Source organism: Melitaea cinxia, chromosome 25 (assembly GCF_905220565.1).
Source record: "Melitaea cinxia chromosome 25, ilMelCinx1.1, whole genome shotgun sequence".
NCBI classification, from domain to species: Eukaryota; Metazoa; Arthropoda; class Insecta; order Lepidoptera; family Nymphalidae; genus Melitaea; species Melitaea cinxia.
Genome location: NC_059418.1, coordinates 5,842,074 through 5,859,975, shown reverse-complemented (window position 1 = coordinate 5,859,975; position 17,902 = coordinate 5,842,074). Strand labels below are relative to the sequence as shown.

The window sequence follows — 17,902 nt, the reverse complement described above, 5'->3', positions numbered from 1 at the left end:
ATCCATCTGGCTTCTCCGATTTCCGCCCAATATCTATCCTACCTTTCTTGTCCAAGGTTCTAGAGCGTCTTGTTCACCAACAGTTAACATCATTTCTTTCCTTAAACAATCTTCTAAATCCATTTCAATCCGGCTTCCGGAGGGGTCATAGCACGGTAACAGCACTTGTCAAAATCTCTGACGACATCAGACACGCAATGGACGATCGAAAACTTACGGTTCTGGCTTTACTTGATTTTAGTAATGCCTTTAATACTGTGGACTTCGATATACTGTTGTCTGTGTTAGGTTCTTTTAACATATCTCCACCAGTAATTGACTGGTTTCAAAGTTACTTGTATGGGCGTCGGCAGCGTTTGCAAGTTCAAGATACTTTCTCTGACTGGGCTAACGTATTTGCTGGCGTACCGCAAGGTGGCGTGTTGTCTCCTCTTCTTTTTTCTTTATTTATAAATTCAGTAACTACCAACTTATCTTCTCTCTATCACCTGTATGCAGACGATCTTCAAATATACACTCACTCTAAGCTGGCTGATCTACCCACGAGTATCCACCAACTAAATAATGACTTGGACCTTATTTTTAAATGGAGTAACGCATACGGGTTAAAAGTTAATCCTGTTAAGTCTCAAGTGATTATCGTGGGTAGTCCAAAACTAGTCAGTAGCATTGATTGGTTACTTTTACCTCCTGTACTCTTCAACAAAGTTGTTTTGAATGTCAGTGATAAAGTGAAAAATCTAGGAATAACTTTCGATCGTCATCTCTCTTGGTCACCTCAATTAACTGAGCTAAGCCGGAAATTGTTTGCAGCCGTCGGTTCACTCCGTCGACTCCAGTACTTTCTTCCCTTGCCTACCAAAATTGCGCTGGCACAATCACTACTTTTACCAATCCTTGACTATGCAGATACGTGTTTTCTGGATCTCAAAGAGGAGCAACTAAATAAGCTTGAGCGCCTTCAAAATCTCTGTATAAGGTTCATATTTGGTCTTCGCAAATATGACTACATCTCCGATTTTCGCAGTAAACTCAAATGGCTCCCAATTCGCCTTCGCAGGAATACCCATGTACTTACTCTACTCTACTGTGTTCTTTTTAATCCTAATGCCCCTCATTACCTTAAAGAGCGGTTTACGTTTCTTTGCGATTCCCATGAGCGCTCCCTTAGATCTGAATCCAATTTGCTTCTGAAAATTCCTCCCCATTCTACTTCCTTCTACTCCAATTCATTTACTGTTAATGCTGCCCGTCTGTGGAACTCTCTTCCGCTTTCAATAAAACAAGCTCCAACTCAAGCTTGTTTCAAGCAACGCCTTAAAAAGCATTATATGTCGCTCATTAAGTCATAACTGTCGCGATTTGTAGTTTACTTTGTGTACATATATGTATATATTTATGTGTGTGTGTGTATATATGTATATATTTTTATATGTGTATGTATGTATGTGTGTATGTATGTTTATGTGTGTGTATATGTATATTATATCGTATACATTAAAATATTTACTTATTTATATGTTTTTTTTTTTCTTTAATAATTATGTAAGTCTATCATATCGTAGTTTTTATCTATTTATTATTGATTTTTCCTCCTTAATTTGTGCACACTTCTAACCGCTGCTACTGTATCGTGTCCAGTACCCAAAGGTTATCTGGAAGAAATCGCTATTTAGCGATAAGATCGCCTTTGTACATCTTGTATTGTATCTTTCTTTATATGTGTCTGTATTTTGGTGTACATTAAGAATAAATAAATAAATAAATAACTTCTTCGTTTACTAGCTAACTTCAGGATGACGGTTTACTGTGGCGGTGTGCGCGCGCGTCTTAAAAATTTACTTTCATCACTTGTTCCTAACGCGCAAAAAGAAGTATAACTTCAAAAAATGTGTGTCACCTCCGACATGCGGCGGGAGTTTACTACACAATTACCGTGATATTTAAAAGTTAAAATGTGAGTAATAAATTAAAATCAAAATATAATAAATTAAAATATTAAATTCTGTTATCAAAACAAAAATTAACGATTTAAATAATAAATAAATTTCTTTTCGTATCGGTACAGTATTTACTGGAATACAATTTGAAATCGAATTCTAAATTATTTAAATAGACTTCAAAAGTACAGTCGTTCCGCAATTTTACAAATTAAAATTTTAATTATTTTTAAAAGTAAAGCTACCACCAGTTCGAAATGCAGATTCTGCAGAAAAGAACAGGCAAGAAAATCCGCAGTTACCCTTAAAAAATGTTTAAAGTATGTTTTTATACAAATTTGGTAACATCTTGCATGAGGTACAACATCACTAAGTCCACACGTCTTTATCATCTATGTAATCCTGCACCGAATAAGGTTCAGCTGGTTCAGGTAAAGCTTAGCTGACTGAGCTTTAAATTTATCTCGTACTAGCTGTCTTCGCGACTTTGTCCGCGTGGAATAGTGACTTTGGACAGTAGTTTTTGGATATATCTTTTGGTTTATTTTGGACACCATCATTTGGGTATTTACATGTTCAACGTAATTCTCTAAGTTGATCTTTTTATTTATGAACCGATTGACATGAAACAAACACTAAAGTGAAGCATACAACTATATATTAGTGACAACCAAATCTAAATTGGATAGGCCGTTTCTGGAGATTAGCTTGCACAAAACAATCATTGTCGCTATTTGCGTTGATAAAGGTCCCAATAATATTTGATCAATATATCTTCCATGAACAGACAGTGACCTTACTATTTTATTATATGTATTGATAGTATATAAATAATTTTCTTCCTTTGTTACATTATTATGTAAATTTTAATCATACCCTTTTCATTTGAAATAAGGTTTTGTGGGAGGAACTTTCCTGAACGTTGTATAATCAAATTGAATACATTGTAAATTTACGTTGTCTGAGATTGAAAGATATTCAAATTAAATTGTTGTTTTACTTCATTTGCGTAAATTTTGCTTGAATATTTTAAATGGAGTTTGCATTCAAATTTTGTTTAAACAACGATTTGGTATTTTACAATAATAATCTATTATAAATAAAAACCGGCCAAGTGCGTAACCAATTTTGATAATTCTTTTTTTGTTGTTAAGGAGATATCCCAAGTATCATTCGATCTATTTCTTCTACTTGTCGATGTAATAGAAGTCGGTTTTTGTTAGTTTGTTAGCAAACACAATTATTATTACACTTACCAGAATGGATATTTGTTGATTCAGGATTTGAAGCGTTACTAATCTGATCGACTTCTATTCGTCTGTTCTTAAATTGGTCATAGAAAATTGTTTCCTGAAATCAAAAATAATATAGTCACAAATAAACAAAAAATAGACGGTTACAAAATAACTCGTGGTCTTGTGGTCTGGGCGTTTGTGCTTGTGTAGTGTCCTTGTGTTTTGTGTCCGGAAACAACCCTCGGTACAGGAGAAAAACCTACTGAGGTGCTAATACGCTTTCGCTTCAACCTGTTATATCCCACTACTGGACATAGGCCTCTTTCCCTATGTAGGGGAAGGATCAGAGCTTAATCCACCACGCTGTTCCAATGCGGGTTGGCGAATATATTCCCTACTATGAGTAACGATTGCTATCAGGTGTACATGATAACAACCAGGACCGATGGCTTAAGGTGCTCTCCGAACCACGGTGGGGAGACCCACAAGGACTGCACAAACACCCAAACCATGGCAAACACCTGTATGGCCAATACAAATGTTTGTCATATGCGGGGATCGAACCCGCAACCGCCAGCGCAACGGTAATAATATAATACGGTAGCCAATTATAAATTAAGTAAAAACTAACTTGAACAAAATCAGACTCGTTAGGATCATTCGTAACATTTCCACTGTTACTGCTGTTGGTGGCATCCCAAAGGCTTTCAGTTCCTCTTTGGACTGTTGTCAATGAATTTTGTTGTTCTGGTAAGTCTATATAAACAACAGGAGGTTCCTCTTCTTCGTTTTTGTCGTTCTTGTTGGTTGTGAGGTTTGGTGGCAAAGGTGGTTTTCTTAACTTTAATCGCTCCGGTCTTGATGTGGTGCTTGTCTGTGGAAATATTTTATATAATATTAATGTGTGGTTTTTATTATAAATAAATTATTATAAATTATTTTGTTTAATACTAGCTGTACCCTGCTCGCGATGCTACACTTTTGTTTGGTCATGCCAACTCAGAAACCTTTGTGGGCTCATGCACAACACTTGGCTGAAGATCGTGACATATCATGATGAAGGATATACAGACAAACATTCATTTTTATATGTATATATAGATCTGTACGAAAAATTGTAAATAATTTTCCCTAAAATGATTAGACTTCAGACAAAAACTAGCTTAAATTATTTTTTCCTCAATCCAAGGTAAGACTTACGATTAGGATGATAATGTTATTAGAAATATATAAACTTGAAAACTAACTAATTAGTTAGTAAATTCCCGATATTTCGACGATTCACCCGTGATCCAACTGCGACCGTGACGTAATTGTGACCGTTAAAATTTACTCCACTAAAAATCCATCAATCAAAGATCCAGAATAAGATATATTAAATTACTAATTTTTATTAATTAATCCCTAATAACAATTCCTGATAAAAACTTAAATAGAACATAGATTATTTTTGTTGAAGAAGGGGACAGCAAACTATATCCGGTTCAAAATCTGGAGCAGTCCAACTGGGGTAGTACCTCGATCTAACAGAAGATTACAGTTAGATATTACTGCTCTCACAGCATTGTATCCCTGTGGTGAAAGGTTGGGGCTAGGGTCAACAAGGACTCGTTATGCTCCTTGTCTTGTAGGCGTCTATAGTCTGCGATAACCGCTTACCATTAGGTGGGCCCTACGCTTGTTTACCGCCCTAGTAGTAGTATCAAGTAAAAAAAGGAGCAACGAAAATGAAAAGGTACTTACATCTGTACTTTCATGACTGGATATGTCTACTACACCTGCAGAACCATTATTAGGTATGTCGATATACACAGTATCGGGTAATGAAAGTTTTCGCTCAGATAAAATCTGTTTTTGTGAGTTAGTGTGTGGGTCTGTTACTATAGGTTTTGGGTAAGGTTGATCCAGGTACATTTGATGGATACCTGGTGCTGTCTCCTGGAAACAAATAATTATGTCTATTACATATGGGCGAAATAAACTCGGTTTTGTTCAAGGGTGCGACCATTATCATACCAAAATGTTATAATGACATAACGTTATTAAAACATTATTTATAAAATTGATCGTTTTTTCATGTTTATTATGGACGATTTATATTAGTAAAAGACTAAATATAGGTAGGTTAAAATAATTATAATAATAAATACTCTCTATTGTACACCAGAGGTACCTAAACTTTTTTCTCATAGAAAACTTTCAAAATTTTGCTGGTTCCGGTGAATCCCCAGCAGCTACATTGCCACATTATCATTTCATGTTATGCGGCCGCATAACATGAAAACGGAAAAAGGAATACGTTTTTGCTAGCGTTTTTTGGCCGTCCTTTCCATAATTCCATAAAATAATCCAGTTAAGCTAAATATGTTTCGATTGAAGGTTGTGGGCATGCCCACCGTGTCCATAACGGTGGAACCGCTCTGTTGACACGTTGTGCTAAGATACAGTTTGAGTGGATTTCCGCTTACGAATTGTGTACCCCCATTTTTGATCGACTTTGGTGCGACAAAGTCAGCCCTGCGGTCACCAACCCGCCTGCCCAGCGTGGTGACTATGGCAAAAACACATGAGATCCAGCAGGCGACTGCGATAGGCTAAAGTAACGAAGATTAATAAAATCAATAGCTCCTAGACAATCGCTCGAAAGATTCGCGACTTTTCAAGAGGCATTTTATAATCCTATGGTTGTGGTATTTGTATAGTTGTGGGATTTTATTACACATGCGAATACCGATAATGCAGTACGCTACTATTGATGATACCTTCAAATTTATACTCACTCGGCTAACATTTGTGTCATTACTACCAGTCCCCCTTATTTCGTTTTCTCTGTTTTGGATCGCTGTTGATGTACTTTGTTCTGGTAGATCTGTGTAAACAACAGGAGTGTTGTCTGGTTCGAAATTTTTCGTGTCGCTGGAGATTTTTAATGTGCTGTCCTGTAAATCATCAGAAGAATCACTTTTGAATCTATTTTACGTAAGTTAGGGATATGCTGTATCAGCAAAATCAAAATCAGAATATATTTAGAATCAATCAATGTGATTTAAAATCAATGTAACTTTTTACTGCGGTAGGGCACAGCACGATATCCTGCTCAAAATCTAGATCAATCCAGCCGGGGTAGTACCGCCTTATAAATGATCACAGCAAATAATACTGCTTTCAAGCAGTGTTTTCTTCCTGTGTGTGCAAGGTGACCAGAGCACCAAGGGTCAACAAAACGCTTGCGATCCTTTTGGTTTTGCAGATTTCTAAAGGTACTGTATGCTTTTTTGTCGACCTAGTTCTATAAAAAACACGTTTTTTTTTTTTTAGAATAATCACAATTATGGTAGATGATGTGTACTCACACTTGCTCCAGCAGAAGGTATATCTGCATAGACAACTGGCCTCTCTACTGTAGGTTGTCGGCCCGGCTCCGCTTGTTTCCTTAAGTCTGGCCAACCCGGCGCAATCTGTGGATCTATAGGTAATGCTCGGGCCGCAATAGCTGCGTATGGCTCATACATCCGGTATGGTTGTCCTTGGTTCATACTTGACGGGGAAGTCATCACCTAGAATGTATATGTATAAATAAATCATTACATAGTACAAAACAAAGTCGCTTCCCGCTGTCGCTATGCTTAGATCTTTAAAATTACGCAACGGATTTTGATGCGGTTTTCTACATATAAACCATCCTCTGGAATCACTCTATTTACTAAAGAAAACAAATTTAAAAAATAATATAATGAAAATTTAAATGTACCCACTTTTCACAGAGAAATACACGCGATTTTTGGGTATGGGGGTAGTCTCAGATCTCATTGTCATTGTATATTAACAAAGGGGGTCAAAAAAAATAAAAAAAAATATCACGTGATTAATACATGACCCCTTAACCAGGATTACGTCGATATAGGATAAATTAAAGAAATTTAAGGAAATAATTGCCTTTTACTACGTAAAAGTTAGTAAAATTGTAATTTTTAACTAAAAATCTTTCACCAGGAGAACGGTACACTACGCTATTTCCTGCAACTTTTGCGAAAACCTTTCTAGTATTTTTGTTGATTTTAGTTTTACTACGCGTTTTACTATCCATATACAAGCTGATCCCGCAAACGTTGTTTTGCCATATATGTTATAAACCCCCTCAATGGGGATTCCCCATTCCCCTCTTTATAACTTACCTGATTGATATGCACACAAAATTTCACCGTTTCGGAGGATTATGGTAACTAACACTGTTTGTATACAAAAACGAATTTACGCCTATTACTGAGTGAGGCTATATTTTAACTCGAGACACGGTACAGCCCAAAACTCATTCCGTAATATTATTTACTAATTATATCTGCATTTTTTACGTCACATAGATACTCTTTATTCGACTAACACAAGCTTATCTTTATCCGTCGCCGATGTTTATCTTTTTAGTTATTTGAACTAGTATTATCTTTTAATGTTGTAGTTGTTTTTTAGTTCCCTGTTTGTCCGTCCGTTCTTTCCATGTATATATCTCGAGCATTTGTATAAGTGTATTTAGGAGAAATTTTAAGTTATTTTGTTATTACTATTTTATTCCATTCTTGATACGTACAGCCAAGAAATGGAACTTTCTAACAGCGTCTGTGTTTCCGGAAAACTATAACCTGGAGATCTTTAGTCGTGACTAAGAACCTATTTAGGTTACTTCTAGGTAAGCGTGCTCCGTCCTAGACCGCATTTTTACTTATCATCGAGTTAAATGCTGGTCAAACGCAAGCCTATCACTGTATAAAAAAAACTACATATATACAAGACTGTAGTACTTGTAGCGACCACGCCAGTTCACCCTGGAAACGTTCAGCTCTCTCTGGCGTCTTAATAAAACTGCCAGTTTTTTGATGTGAGGAATTAAACTTTAATGAATGATAACCAATATAACACTAATAAAATCAGTCCCGTATATAAACACAATATTTGACGAAATAAATTTAGACGGCACATCGATAGCGCGATCTATTGTACAATCAACGCCATCTATGTTTCGTTCTACAAACCAAGTTGCCATGTTCATTTTTGTTAATTATGATATTTAAGTCTAAATTTATTTTATTATTTTAACCCTATTAGCTTTAATATTATTTTTATTCTTTTTGTGTGAAAACTATCTGCGATTTGTCTGTAATGTCCCAAATAAACGTATTTATTTCTTTCTTTTTCTTTCTAATATTTTTTTTTTATGAAAAAACACAAAACGACCAGAATGTTTTTTTGTGTTCGAAGACGATCTTGACCGGTCCTTTCAAACCGTGTAGCCGTATAAATAAACAGAATACATTTAAATTTCTAGATAATGATGATAATGAATAATGATGTCATACTAGAAAATAAACTTTTTGATAAAGTACACCTATAATACGTCTGATAAATGATAACAATCCCGCCCACTTTAGAAAGTTAAATTACAGAACCAAAAATTTATTCAAGTTAGTTCAGACTATTGCTGTGTTAGGCATAGGTCTACCAAAGTTCACACCAGATATCCCGGTTTTCCGCAATCCTTATTCAGTCTACATCGGCAATCATACATAGATCGTCGATCCAGTGGGCTGGAAAACTTCCCACACTACGCAGTGTGGGAAGTTTTCCAGCTGGAAAACTTCCCACACTGCGTTTTCCCACACTGACACGTCTACTCCAACGGCCATCAGTCCTGCGACACAAGTGGACCACTCCACTGCCACTTCTACTTGCTAATTATATGGGCTATGTCGGTTACTTTCGTTCTCTCGCGGATAATTTCTATTCCTATTCCATTCTTTTCTATTCCTATTTTTGTCTCAAATAAATGTCTTTCTTTCTTCTTTCTTTCTTTCTTCTATTTTTGAGAGTGAAAATTTTGATTTTTTTTTGTTTAGTTGTGACTAAAGTAAGAACTAACACCGTTTTTAAAAATTGTTTCACGAAACTACCATTTTAACCGGTAAAAGAATAGCTATCGTGTAATCAGAAGAAAGGGCTTAAAGTTAGTCTTGAATAATTATAAAGAAATTAGATACCAAAACTCAGACATAAAAACAAAAGCCGAATTTATAAAAAGAAGGATTCATTCAATATACAGACAATATAATAAACTTACCAGAGCTATAACAAAGCACAATATACAAACAAAATAAATATCACAAAATATCACATTCGGCACGTAGAATTTATAATTAGTTTCTCTACATATTTTTATATTTCAGAATATGTTATTGGTTTTCTCTAGCGTATAAAACTGACGGAATTCTGATAGCGTATCAGTACGATTAGATATGTATACGAGTACGAGAGATAGTATTATTCTAATTTGTAGGATGATACAATGGTAGGATTTATAATTTATACTAATGCAACTTTAGTTCTGTCAAAACTCTTTCTCATTCTCCTTTTAAGCGACGTCAAAGGAGGTGCTTCTCAAATTGACTGTATATAGTTGTGTGTCTTACCTAATAATTTTTTATTGTGCGGATCGATTAATGATTATTTTTTTACGTGACAACGTGTAATAAATCGATGAACACCGGCTGAACGCACGAAAAAGGATGACTCGTTGTAGCGTTACGCACATTGTACGCTTGCGCCGCATCTATCTCTCTTCCACTCGATTGGCCTACGCGTCCGAGGAGATGTTTTGTTATGACGTTGTCACGTTTAAACTATCATCCGTAAACCAACTTTACAGACAACCAATTATATTTTTCAAAAATTAATTCATTTATTTAATTTTATATGGGAAGAATTAACTTTCTTTCCTTTTAATTATTTCAATTTCGTTAGGAATTTAATTCGAAATCTATTTACAATAATAAAAGTTCACAGTTTCAGACACGTAGCGAAGTTACGTTAAAGCGTAATGGTTCTAAACTACTGTACTGTGTGGCTACGGTACTAAAGAATATAGCCACCCCCTCTCTTCCCGTGGGTGTCGTAAGAGGCGACTAAGGGATAACACAGTTCCACTACCACCTTGGAACTTAAAAAGCCGACCGGTGGCGGGATAACCATCCAACAGCTGGCTTTGAAATACACAGGCCGAAGACGGGCAGCAGCGTCTTCGGTGCGACAGAGCCAGTACTGCGGTCACCAACCCGCCTGCCCTGCGTGGTGACTATGGGCAACACACATGAGTTCACGTTATTTTTGGCGTAAACTTGTGGAGGCCTATGTCCAGCAGTGGACTGTATAGGCTGTAATGATGATGATGATGATGTAATGGTTCTAAAACGGCAATATTTTCAGGCATTTTCTAAAGTTTGTCAATGTAATTTTTCTAGTTGACCCCGCAAACGTTTTTTTGCCATATATGTTATTAACTCCCTTAGTCCCCCTCCCCCTATAATTTAGGGGTATTAAAAATAGATGTTGGCCGATTCTCAGACCTACTCGATACGCAAACAAAATTTCAAAAAAATCTGTCCACCCGTTTCGGAGAAGTATGTTAACTAACATTGTGATGTGAGAATTTTATGTATAATATATAATCTTGTTTAAAGTTTATCCATGATGGATTTTCCCCAAGTAAAAAAAAATAGACAATGTAGTGGCGATGTTTCTGATATTGTAGTCGTCTATAAGCTACGGTACCCGCTTACCATCATGAAAACATGATCCTAAGCCGTCAATTGTACTGATGATGAGTACTGCGAATATTTTTTAGGGGACCTTGCCATAAAGTTCGCCTTAAACGGAGCGGGAAACAGAGAGGGCGCTGTACAGATACTTGTCCACAAACTCCGAAAGATGGCGCTCTAGAGCAAATATTAAAACTAAGAATCCAAATATAGTTAACAAACTTTTTCCGGTGTTTTTATTAAATGATAAAAGATTGATCAAATATCTATATTATAACATAAATTCATACAAAAATCAACTCAAGAACTTTTAATTTTTGTGTATTTGGTGTTTATGTAATTTTGATGTCTATGACTTATATTATTGCCCGAAATTAATTACTTTCTTTCAAAATATTAAACTCTCATACTTAAAATGGAAATCTAAATCAAAACTATATATCACTTAAATAATTTTATAATAATTTAATATTAAAAGTCGGTAACAATCTTGTATGTATCTATTACAGAAAGTGCCCAACGCGCCAAGTATTCATAAGGGGGGGAAGATCTCACTGCATCGATGCCTGCAGCGCTGAAACGATGTGCGGAGAAGTCAGGGTACCGGAACATCATTTAAACGTGAGTACTATTCAGCCTGTAACATTCCCTGCTGTAGGTCTCTTTTTCAATGTAAGAGAAGGATCAAGATTAATCCACCTCGCTGCTCCTATTCAAGTTGGTACGACTAACTATCGCTATCAGGTGTATACACACAATAACCCGTCCCGAGCTTAAACGGAAAAACCGTTTTTTCTTCTTTCTTTCTTCTTTCAAATACCAGTGGCGTAGTGAGCCTCACTCGCGCCCGGAGCACAGTAGATTTGAGATCTAACAACTACTTTTCGAGTTATATCTAATAATGCGTTTTTACTTGACGCTTTTTCGTCGACCTACGTTGTATTACACCGCATAATTTTCTACTGGATGTACCGATTTTGATAATTCTTTTTTTGTTGGAAAGGGGATATCCCTAGTTTGGTACCATGATAAGGAAACCAGGATCTGATGATGGGATCCTAGAGAAATCGAAGGAAACTCTCGAAAATTCGCAATAACTTTTTACTGGGTGTACCGATTTTGATAATTTTTAATTTAATCGAAAGCTGATAACTACTTTTTGAGTAATCTTTGATAACGCGTAGTTACTTGACTATTTTTTCGTCGATCTACGTTGTATACTCGTCGATGTAATTGAAGTTGGTTTTTTTTTTCGTTTGCGAGCAAACACAATTATTTTTTGCTAGATTCGAAAACTATATAGTGTCCAGCAAGTTTTTGTTTTGCGGACCATTTGGCGCCCCTTTGTGAGTAGTGCCCAGGGCATGATGGCCCCCTTGTCACCCCCCCCTCCCCCCTGCTACGCAACTGCCAAATTCTTGTGCTTGTTGTCAAATAAAGAAAACGACTTTTTTACATCGACAAGTAATAAACTAAAATAAGAACATTATAAGCCTAGGACGAAAATATAGACAATTAGAAACGTATTATTAGAGATAAATCAATAAGTATTCGTCATATCTCGATCAAATTTAAACGGGACGGTAATATTAAAAAGTTATGAGGTAACAAACATAAAAAATATAATCGATTTAAGAACCTCCTCTTTTTTGGTATCGGTTAAAATATTTCGTGGATAAAATCATTATGGCTAGAGAATTCCGAAATATGCTTATCTTTTTAAAGTTGTTAATCAAAAAAGATAAAAAATATATAAACAAAAACAAAAATAAAAAAATAATAACAAAGAAATCATAGATAAATTTATACATCTAGAATAAATAATAGAATAGTTACTAAAAAAAGTAGAAGAATTTTACGTTAGAATAAGAACCGGACGGTGGACTCACGTCTCTGTTGGAGACATTGAGTTAGTCTAACTTAAACAATGATGTTGGTGAATAGCGACTACCTTAATTTAAAAAAAAATAGAAGGTTTTAGAAATAAAAAAGGACATGGGGTTCAAAAGCCCGTAGATGTATATTAGTTATATATATAAATAAAAGAAGTTGTTAATCTGTAGCGAATCAGCGTGTTAAATTTTAGTTTCTTTTGATAAAAGATCAGGTCTTAGCACTGGAACAGTACAATTAATAATATTGTTTCAGAACAATCCAGAAATTCTGTTCGGCTGTAATTAATATAATAAAGCTAAAGTTCGTTATTTGTATAGTTGTCAAGGAAATATTGAACTTGATGATACCAGCTAAAAATATTCCCTTGCGCAACTTATTTATTTATTTATTTTACATTTCATCGTACACCAAACAAGAAATAAAATAAACAAGCAACATTAACAATAATTAGTAGAAAAATGTACAAAAGGCGGCCTTATTGCTTAAAAGCAATCTCTTCCAGGCAACCTTAGGGCAAAGGAGATGATATATTGACGGTGTAGGTGTACAGTTTAACTTTATAAAATTTTATAAGATTAACTTTTTAAGCAGTTTAACTTTTTTTTAACAGTTTTTGTTTTTTTTTTGTAACAGTTTTTTTTAACAGTTTAATTGTATACATTTTTTTTTTGTAATCTCGAACGCACCGATAAATCTCGTTCGTGTATTCTCCATTCTACGTGACATTGGCTAAATCATCTGTGCTCTTTTGGCACCATTGAAAGCCATTTTAAGAAGAAGAAGAACTTTATAAAAAATAATGTGAAACAACTCAATAAATAGACATACATACATACTTACATAGATAGATTGGAGTTTAACAACTCTTTGGAATTTACTCTTTAAGAATCAATTATTTATCGATTATATGAATACAAGGCCCGCGGTATAAAAAAAATATAAAGAGTAAAATCTATTGAACGTATGACCTAGGTAATATCTGAACACGAATTTTCGTGACAATCGCTCATTATTTAAGCTTCTAATTACTTATAGAAATTTAATCTTTTTGTACAAAAAACGAGTGTGCTTTAGACCACACGACCGAAGTCAAACTTCTTTAGCAATAAGCCTGCACTGTGTCATAGATATACGAAACGTAACTGGCTATGAGGGAAAGAGACAAAGAAAATGTGCACTCGAACCGTTCTCTCTTGCCCTGTTTGCCCCACTCGATCACATTTTTCGTAACACTCCCGTCACCGATTCACCAGCTTAAGAAGTTTTACTTCATGAAGGGTTCATACCCAAATCCTTGGGACATCGTAACCCTACTACTAATACTAATCTGTGAGTAATACGTGTGCGTCTGTGAGTCCTCTTGTAGTAAGTAGTAGAGTGATAATTTACAAAAAATCCTTATAAGAAAAAATTAAGAGGATAAAAAAATAAGTATTTTTCGATCTTTTCGGACGATTGTATTTTGTGAATAAATTGGGTTATAAGTACTAGGTACTACTAGGTTGGTCCGACTTACATCCAGAGGTTTTTTTTTTACGTTTTTGTTGTAATTACTTACAGTCAAATCTTTACACATAGTTGTTAATCAAAGTGCGTGATTTGGCCGTTTCGTTACTACAAGAACTATATAAAAAGTACTGTACGGTAAATTATTGTACGGTAGATAAATTTTTCACTCAAAGCCCACATAGCGTAAAGAAACGGGTTAGGGCGTGTAAAGTTACAAACTTAGACCGTACTTGTCGGAATGTCTGACGGGTCAAATAGTTAATAAGTATTCCAATATCTCTTTCCAGCCGTGCTACGTCTGTAACAGTACAGGACATAACTGCAGAGCGTTACCCCGCGAGAAGATTCATCTAGAAGATGAGCTGAGTGCCACTGAAATATCTGGCAACGCTCTGAACTACGGTTCTGATGCTCCAGGTAAATTACTAAATCTTTGGGACCTTATTAGCCAGTTATGGATAAAGTTTATCCTGTAAATAAGTTACGAATAGGCTTTAACAGCAAGAGATAGAATAGGTCATAAGACCTGTTTCGATACAAGACTTAGTACCTAACCAACCTTTTCATCTTCTTCTCCAATAAAAATTATTTTCCAGAACCCGAAACTCCTCCAGATGGCGAAGAACTAGATGAAGATCGAACCGGCGTGGAGAATACCGATTTCGTCCTGTACGTCAGTGCGGTCGAGACTGAGAGGTGCAGACGTGGTCTGACTGTGGCCTACGCATCCCATTGTCAACAAGAATCAGCATTAGATAGGTATGTTACAATATTTTTGTTCATTTATTTACTTGGGGCTACTGATGGCGGGATAACCATCCAACTGCTGGCTTTGAAATACACAGGCCGAAGACGGGCAGCAGCGTCTTCGGTGCGACAAAGCCAGCCCTGCGGTCAACAACCCGCCTGCCAAGCGTGGTGACTATGGGCAACACAAATTAGGTCACGCCATTTTTGGCTCTATCTTGTGGAGGCCTATGTCCAGCAGTGGACTGTATAGGCTGCAATGTAATGTATTTACTTGGGGAATAAAGAATATTTAATACACATAAACAACAAAATTTAATCATATCATTATTTCAGACCGGTAGCTGGCCACGCAAACTTCTGTCCGGGCGAGTTGTCAACAAAATACCGTGACTTACCCTCCGTCCTGTCGACTGTGAAACATGAAATGCTCCACGCTCTGGGTTTCAGCGTTTCACTCTTCGGATTTTATAGGTAATACTAGTTGTGCCCCGCGACTTGACGCGCGTTGATTTGAGGAAAAAAGCCTTTAGCCTTCTCGGTAAATGGGCTATCCAATACAAAAATAGTTTTTGAATTTGAATCAGTAGTTCCTGAGATTAGCGCAATTAAACAAACAAACTTTTTAGCTGTACAGCAAACGTCTAACAAAAAGCGAAAGGAACCTCGTTCTGACCGTGGGTCCATAGACCCCTCACGTCGTTTTTTTTTTGTTACGCTATAATTATTGGGTCGATTTTAATAAAACTTGCAATTGAGACAAGTGAAGACACAAAATAAAGTTCATTATTCAGAAATTTCAATATTTGCTAACAAATATTTTTTATTTTACAGAGATGAAAACGGTGAACCGCTGACAGACCGGCGTCCGGACACAGGAAACCCACCATTAGACGAAGAGTAAGTAGGTACAGTACGGAAACGTCGTACAGTAGCGCGATATAGCAAATAACACTGGGTCCCCCCATAAATTATGTCACACGTAGGGGGGGGGGGGTCACGAAACGCGTGACAAGGAGTGGCGAGGGGTTCAACATTTTGTGACGTCACATTTCAATATATAATATGTACTTATATGTAATTGTTAGTATTGAAATAATTTTTATTGAAAAATCATTAAATGGAAATGAAACGAATGTTGAAAATGTTGGTTTAATTTAACAAAAAAAAAAAAAAAAAAAAAAAAAAAATTAAATTAAAAAATAATAATTTATATTGAGATTTTTATAATAAGTGTTGTTATCAAAAATTACTGACACTGAGCTATGAAATAAGAACACGTTCACTGCGTATATTTTATTATATTATAAACTAAATATTATATGTTCACTTTATTACAGTCATGTCACAGAGAGGGAAGACGGAAGAGTACTATCATAGATAATGAATAGCACAGATTATAGATTATATTATGGGGCATACACACAATCTAACAATTTATACGTGTAAAGTTGCAAAATATGTGACGTCACACTGGGTGGTCATGAATGTGATCATCTGTGACAAGGACGTAGTGGTCTATATTATTTACTAGCTGTGCCCGCGACTTCATTCGCGTGGAATTTAACAAAAAAGTTATTGTTCAGTTTGCAGAGTTATAACATCAATAAATTTCTAAAAAAAGTAGCCTAAGTTACTCCATATTACATCAGCTATCGGCCAATGAAAGTGCCGTCAAAATCGATCCAGCCGTTTCAGAGATTAGCCGGAACAAACAGACAGACAGACGAAAATTATAAAAAAAATGTTATTTTGGTATATGTACCGTGTATACATATGCATTTAGTAAAAAACGGTTTTTTAATATTACAAACAGACACTTCAATTTTATTTATTTGTATAGACAAGAAATACACAAGGGCTATACCAAAAAGTCGAAAATAATGCGATGATTTATTTCCAGGCTTCAAATACACAAATGGTCGGATCGTGTTGTTAAAACCGTAACAAGAAACAACTGGATGATAAGAGAGGGCTACATATCGAGGAACTTTCACATGATTGTCACTCCGAGAGTCGTTAAGGAGGTGAGTGAACGCAAGCTCCTGGGGGGATTGGGGATTGGGTCGGCAACGCGCTTGCGATGCCTCTGGTGTTGCAGGCGTCTATAAGCTGCGGTAATCGCTTACCAGAGACGTACGCTTGTTTGCCGACCTAGTGATATAAAAAAAAAACACATTTTTTTTTTTTATCGAACCGTCACGCGACGGCTGTCAGATGTGAAACATTAATTAAAAATTTAATTTCTTTATATTATACAAAAAAAAAAAAAAATATTAAAAAATTTCTTTAAAATCGTTAAAACTCAATTATTATGTAGTATAGTACAGCACATATTCCATCATATAGCGTTGCGATGCGACGCTACGGCCTGTATCGCCACGCAAACAATTAGGTTTACCCTCGCCTATAGATATAGTATCACATCAAAAATTTTTAACTTCTGGATTTTTTTTATTTTTTAAAAGTCAATTTTCTTATTAGTTCAAAAAAAGTCCTCGGAGAAAGGAGCCAGCGATTCAACTATGTAATTTAATTTTAATAAACCCAGTCTTTTACTTTTAATGTAACAAAAATATACGAGACATCCCTGGTGGGGATCGAACCCACGACCTTTGGATTAGAAGTCCAACGCGCTATCCACTGCGCCACAGGGACTACACGATTTTGGATTGAAAATAGTCTACTTAATACAATATATTCAACTACTAAAGGAAAGTTATGTCATTTAAATATTTGTATGTATATATGTATTAATATTGACTGAGGTAGGACACAGCAGAAAATATCCTGCTCAAAATCAAGAGCAGCCCGACTGGGGTAGTTCCTCGAGCTTACAGAAGATCACAGCTAAATAATACTGCTTTCAAGCAGTGTTATGTTCCTGTGGTGAGTAAGGTGACCTGAGCTCCTGGGGAGATTGGGGATAGGGTCAGCAACGTGCTTACGTTTCTTCCGGTATTTCAAGCGCCTATAGGCTACGGTAATCGCT

The 17,902-nt window shown here is 35.8% G+C and overlaps 1 protein-coding gene and 1 non-coding gene across 2 annotated transcripts in view; one reads left to right on the top strand and one right to left on the bottom strand.

Annotated features, from left to right (window-relative positions):
• LOC123666058 (leishmanolysin-like peptidase) overlaps positions 1 to 17,902 on the top strand; it is a 60,464-nt gene that overhangs the window by 32,408 nt on the left and 10,154 nt on the right. Inside the window, exons 5-10 of the mRNA XM_045600265.1 lie at positions 11,268 to 11,379; positions 14,451 to 14,580; positions 14,787 to 14,922; positions 15,247 to 15,384; positions 15,745 to 15,810; positions 16,814 to 16,937. Coding sequence (XP_045456221.1) covers positions 11,268 to 11,379; positions 14,451 to 14,580; positions 14,787 to 14,922; positions 15,247 to 15,384; positions 15,745 to 15,810; positions 16,814 to 16,937 — 706 coding nt within the window. The remainder of the gene's footprint in view (positions 1 to 11,267; positions 11,380 to 14,450; positions 14,581 to 14,786; positions 14,923 to 15,246; positions 15,385 to 15,744; positions 15,811 to 16,813; positions 16,938 to 17,902) is intronic.
• Positions 17,496 to 17,568, bottom strand: Trnar-ucu. Its single transcript has one exon. It is a non-coding gene; the product is annotated as a tRNA-Arg (tRNA).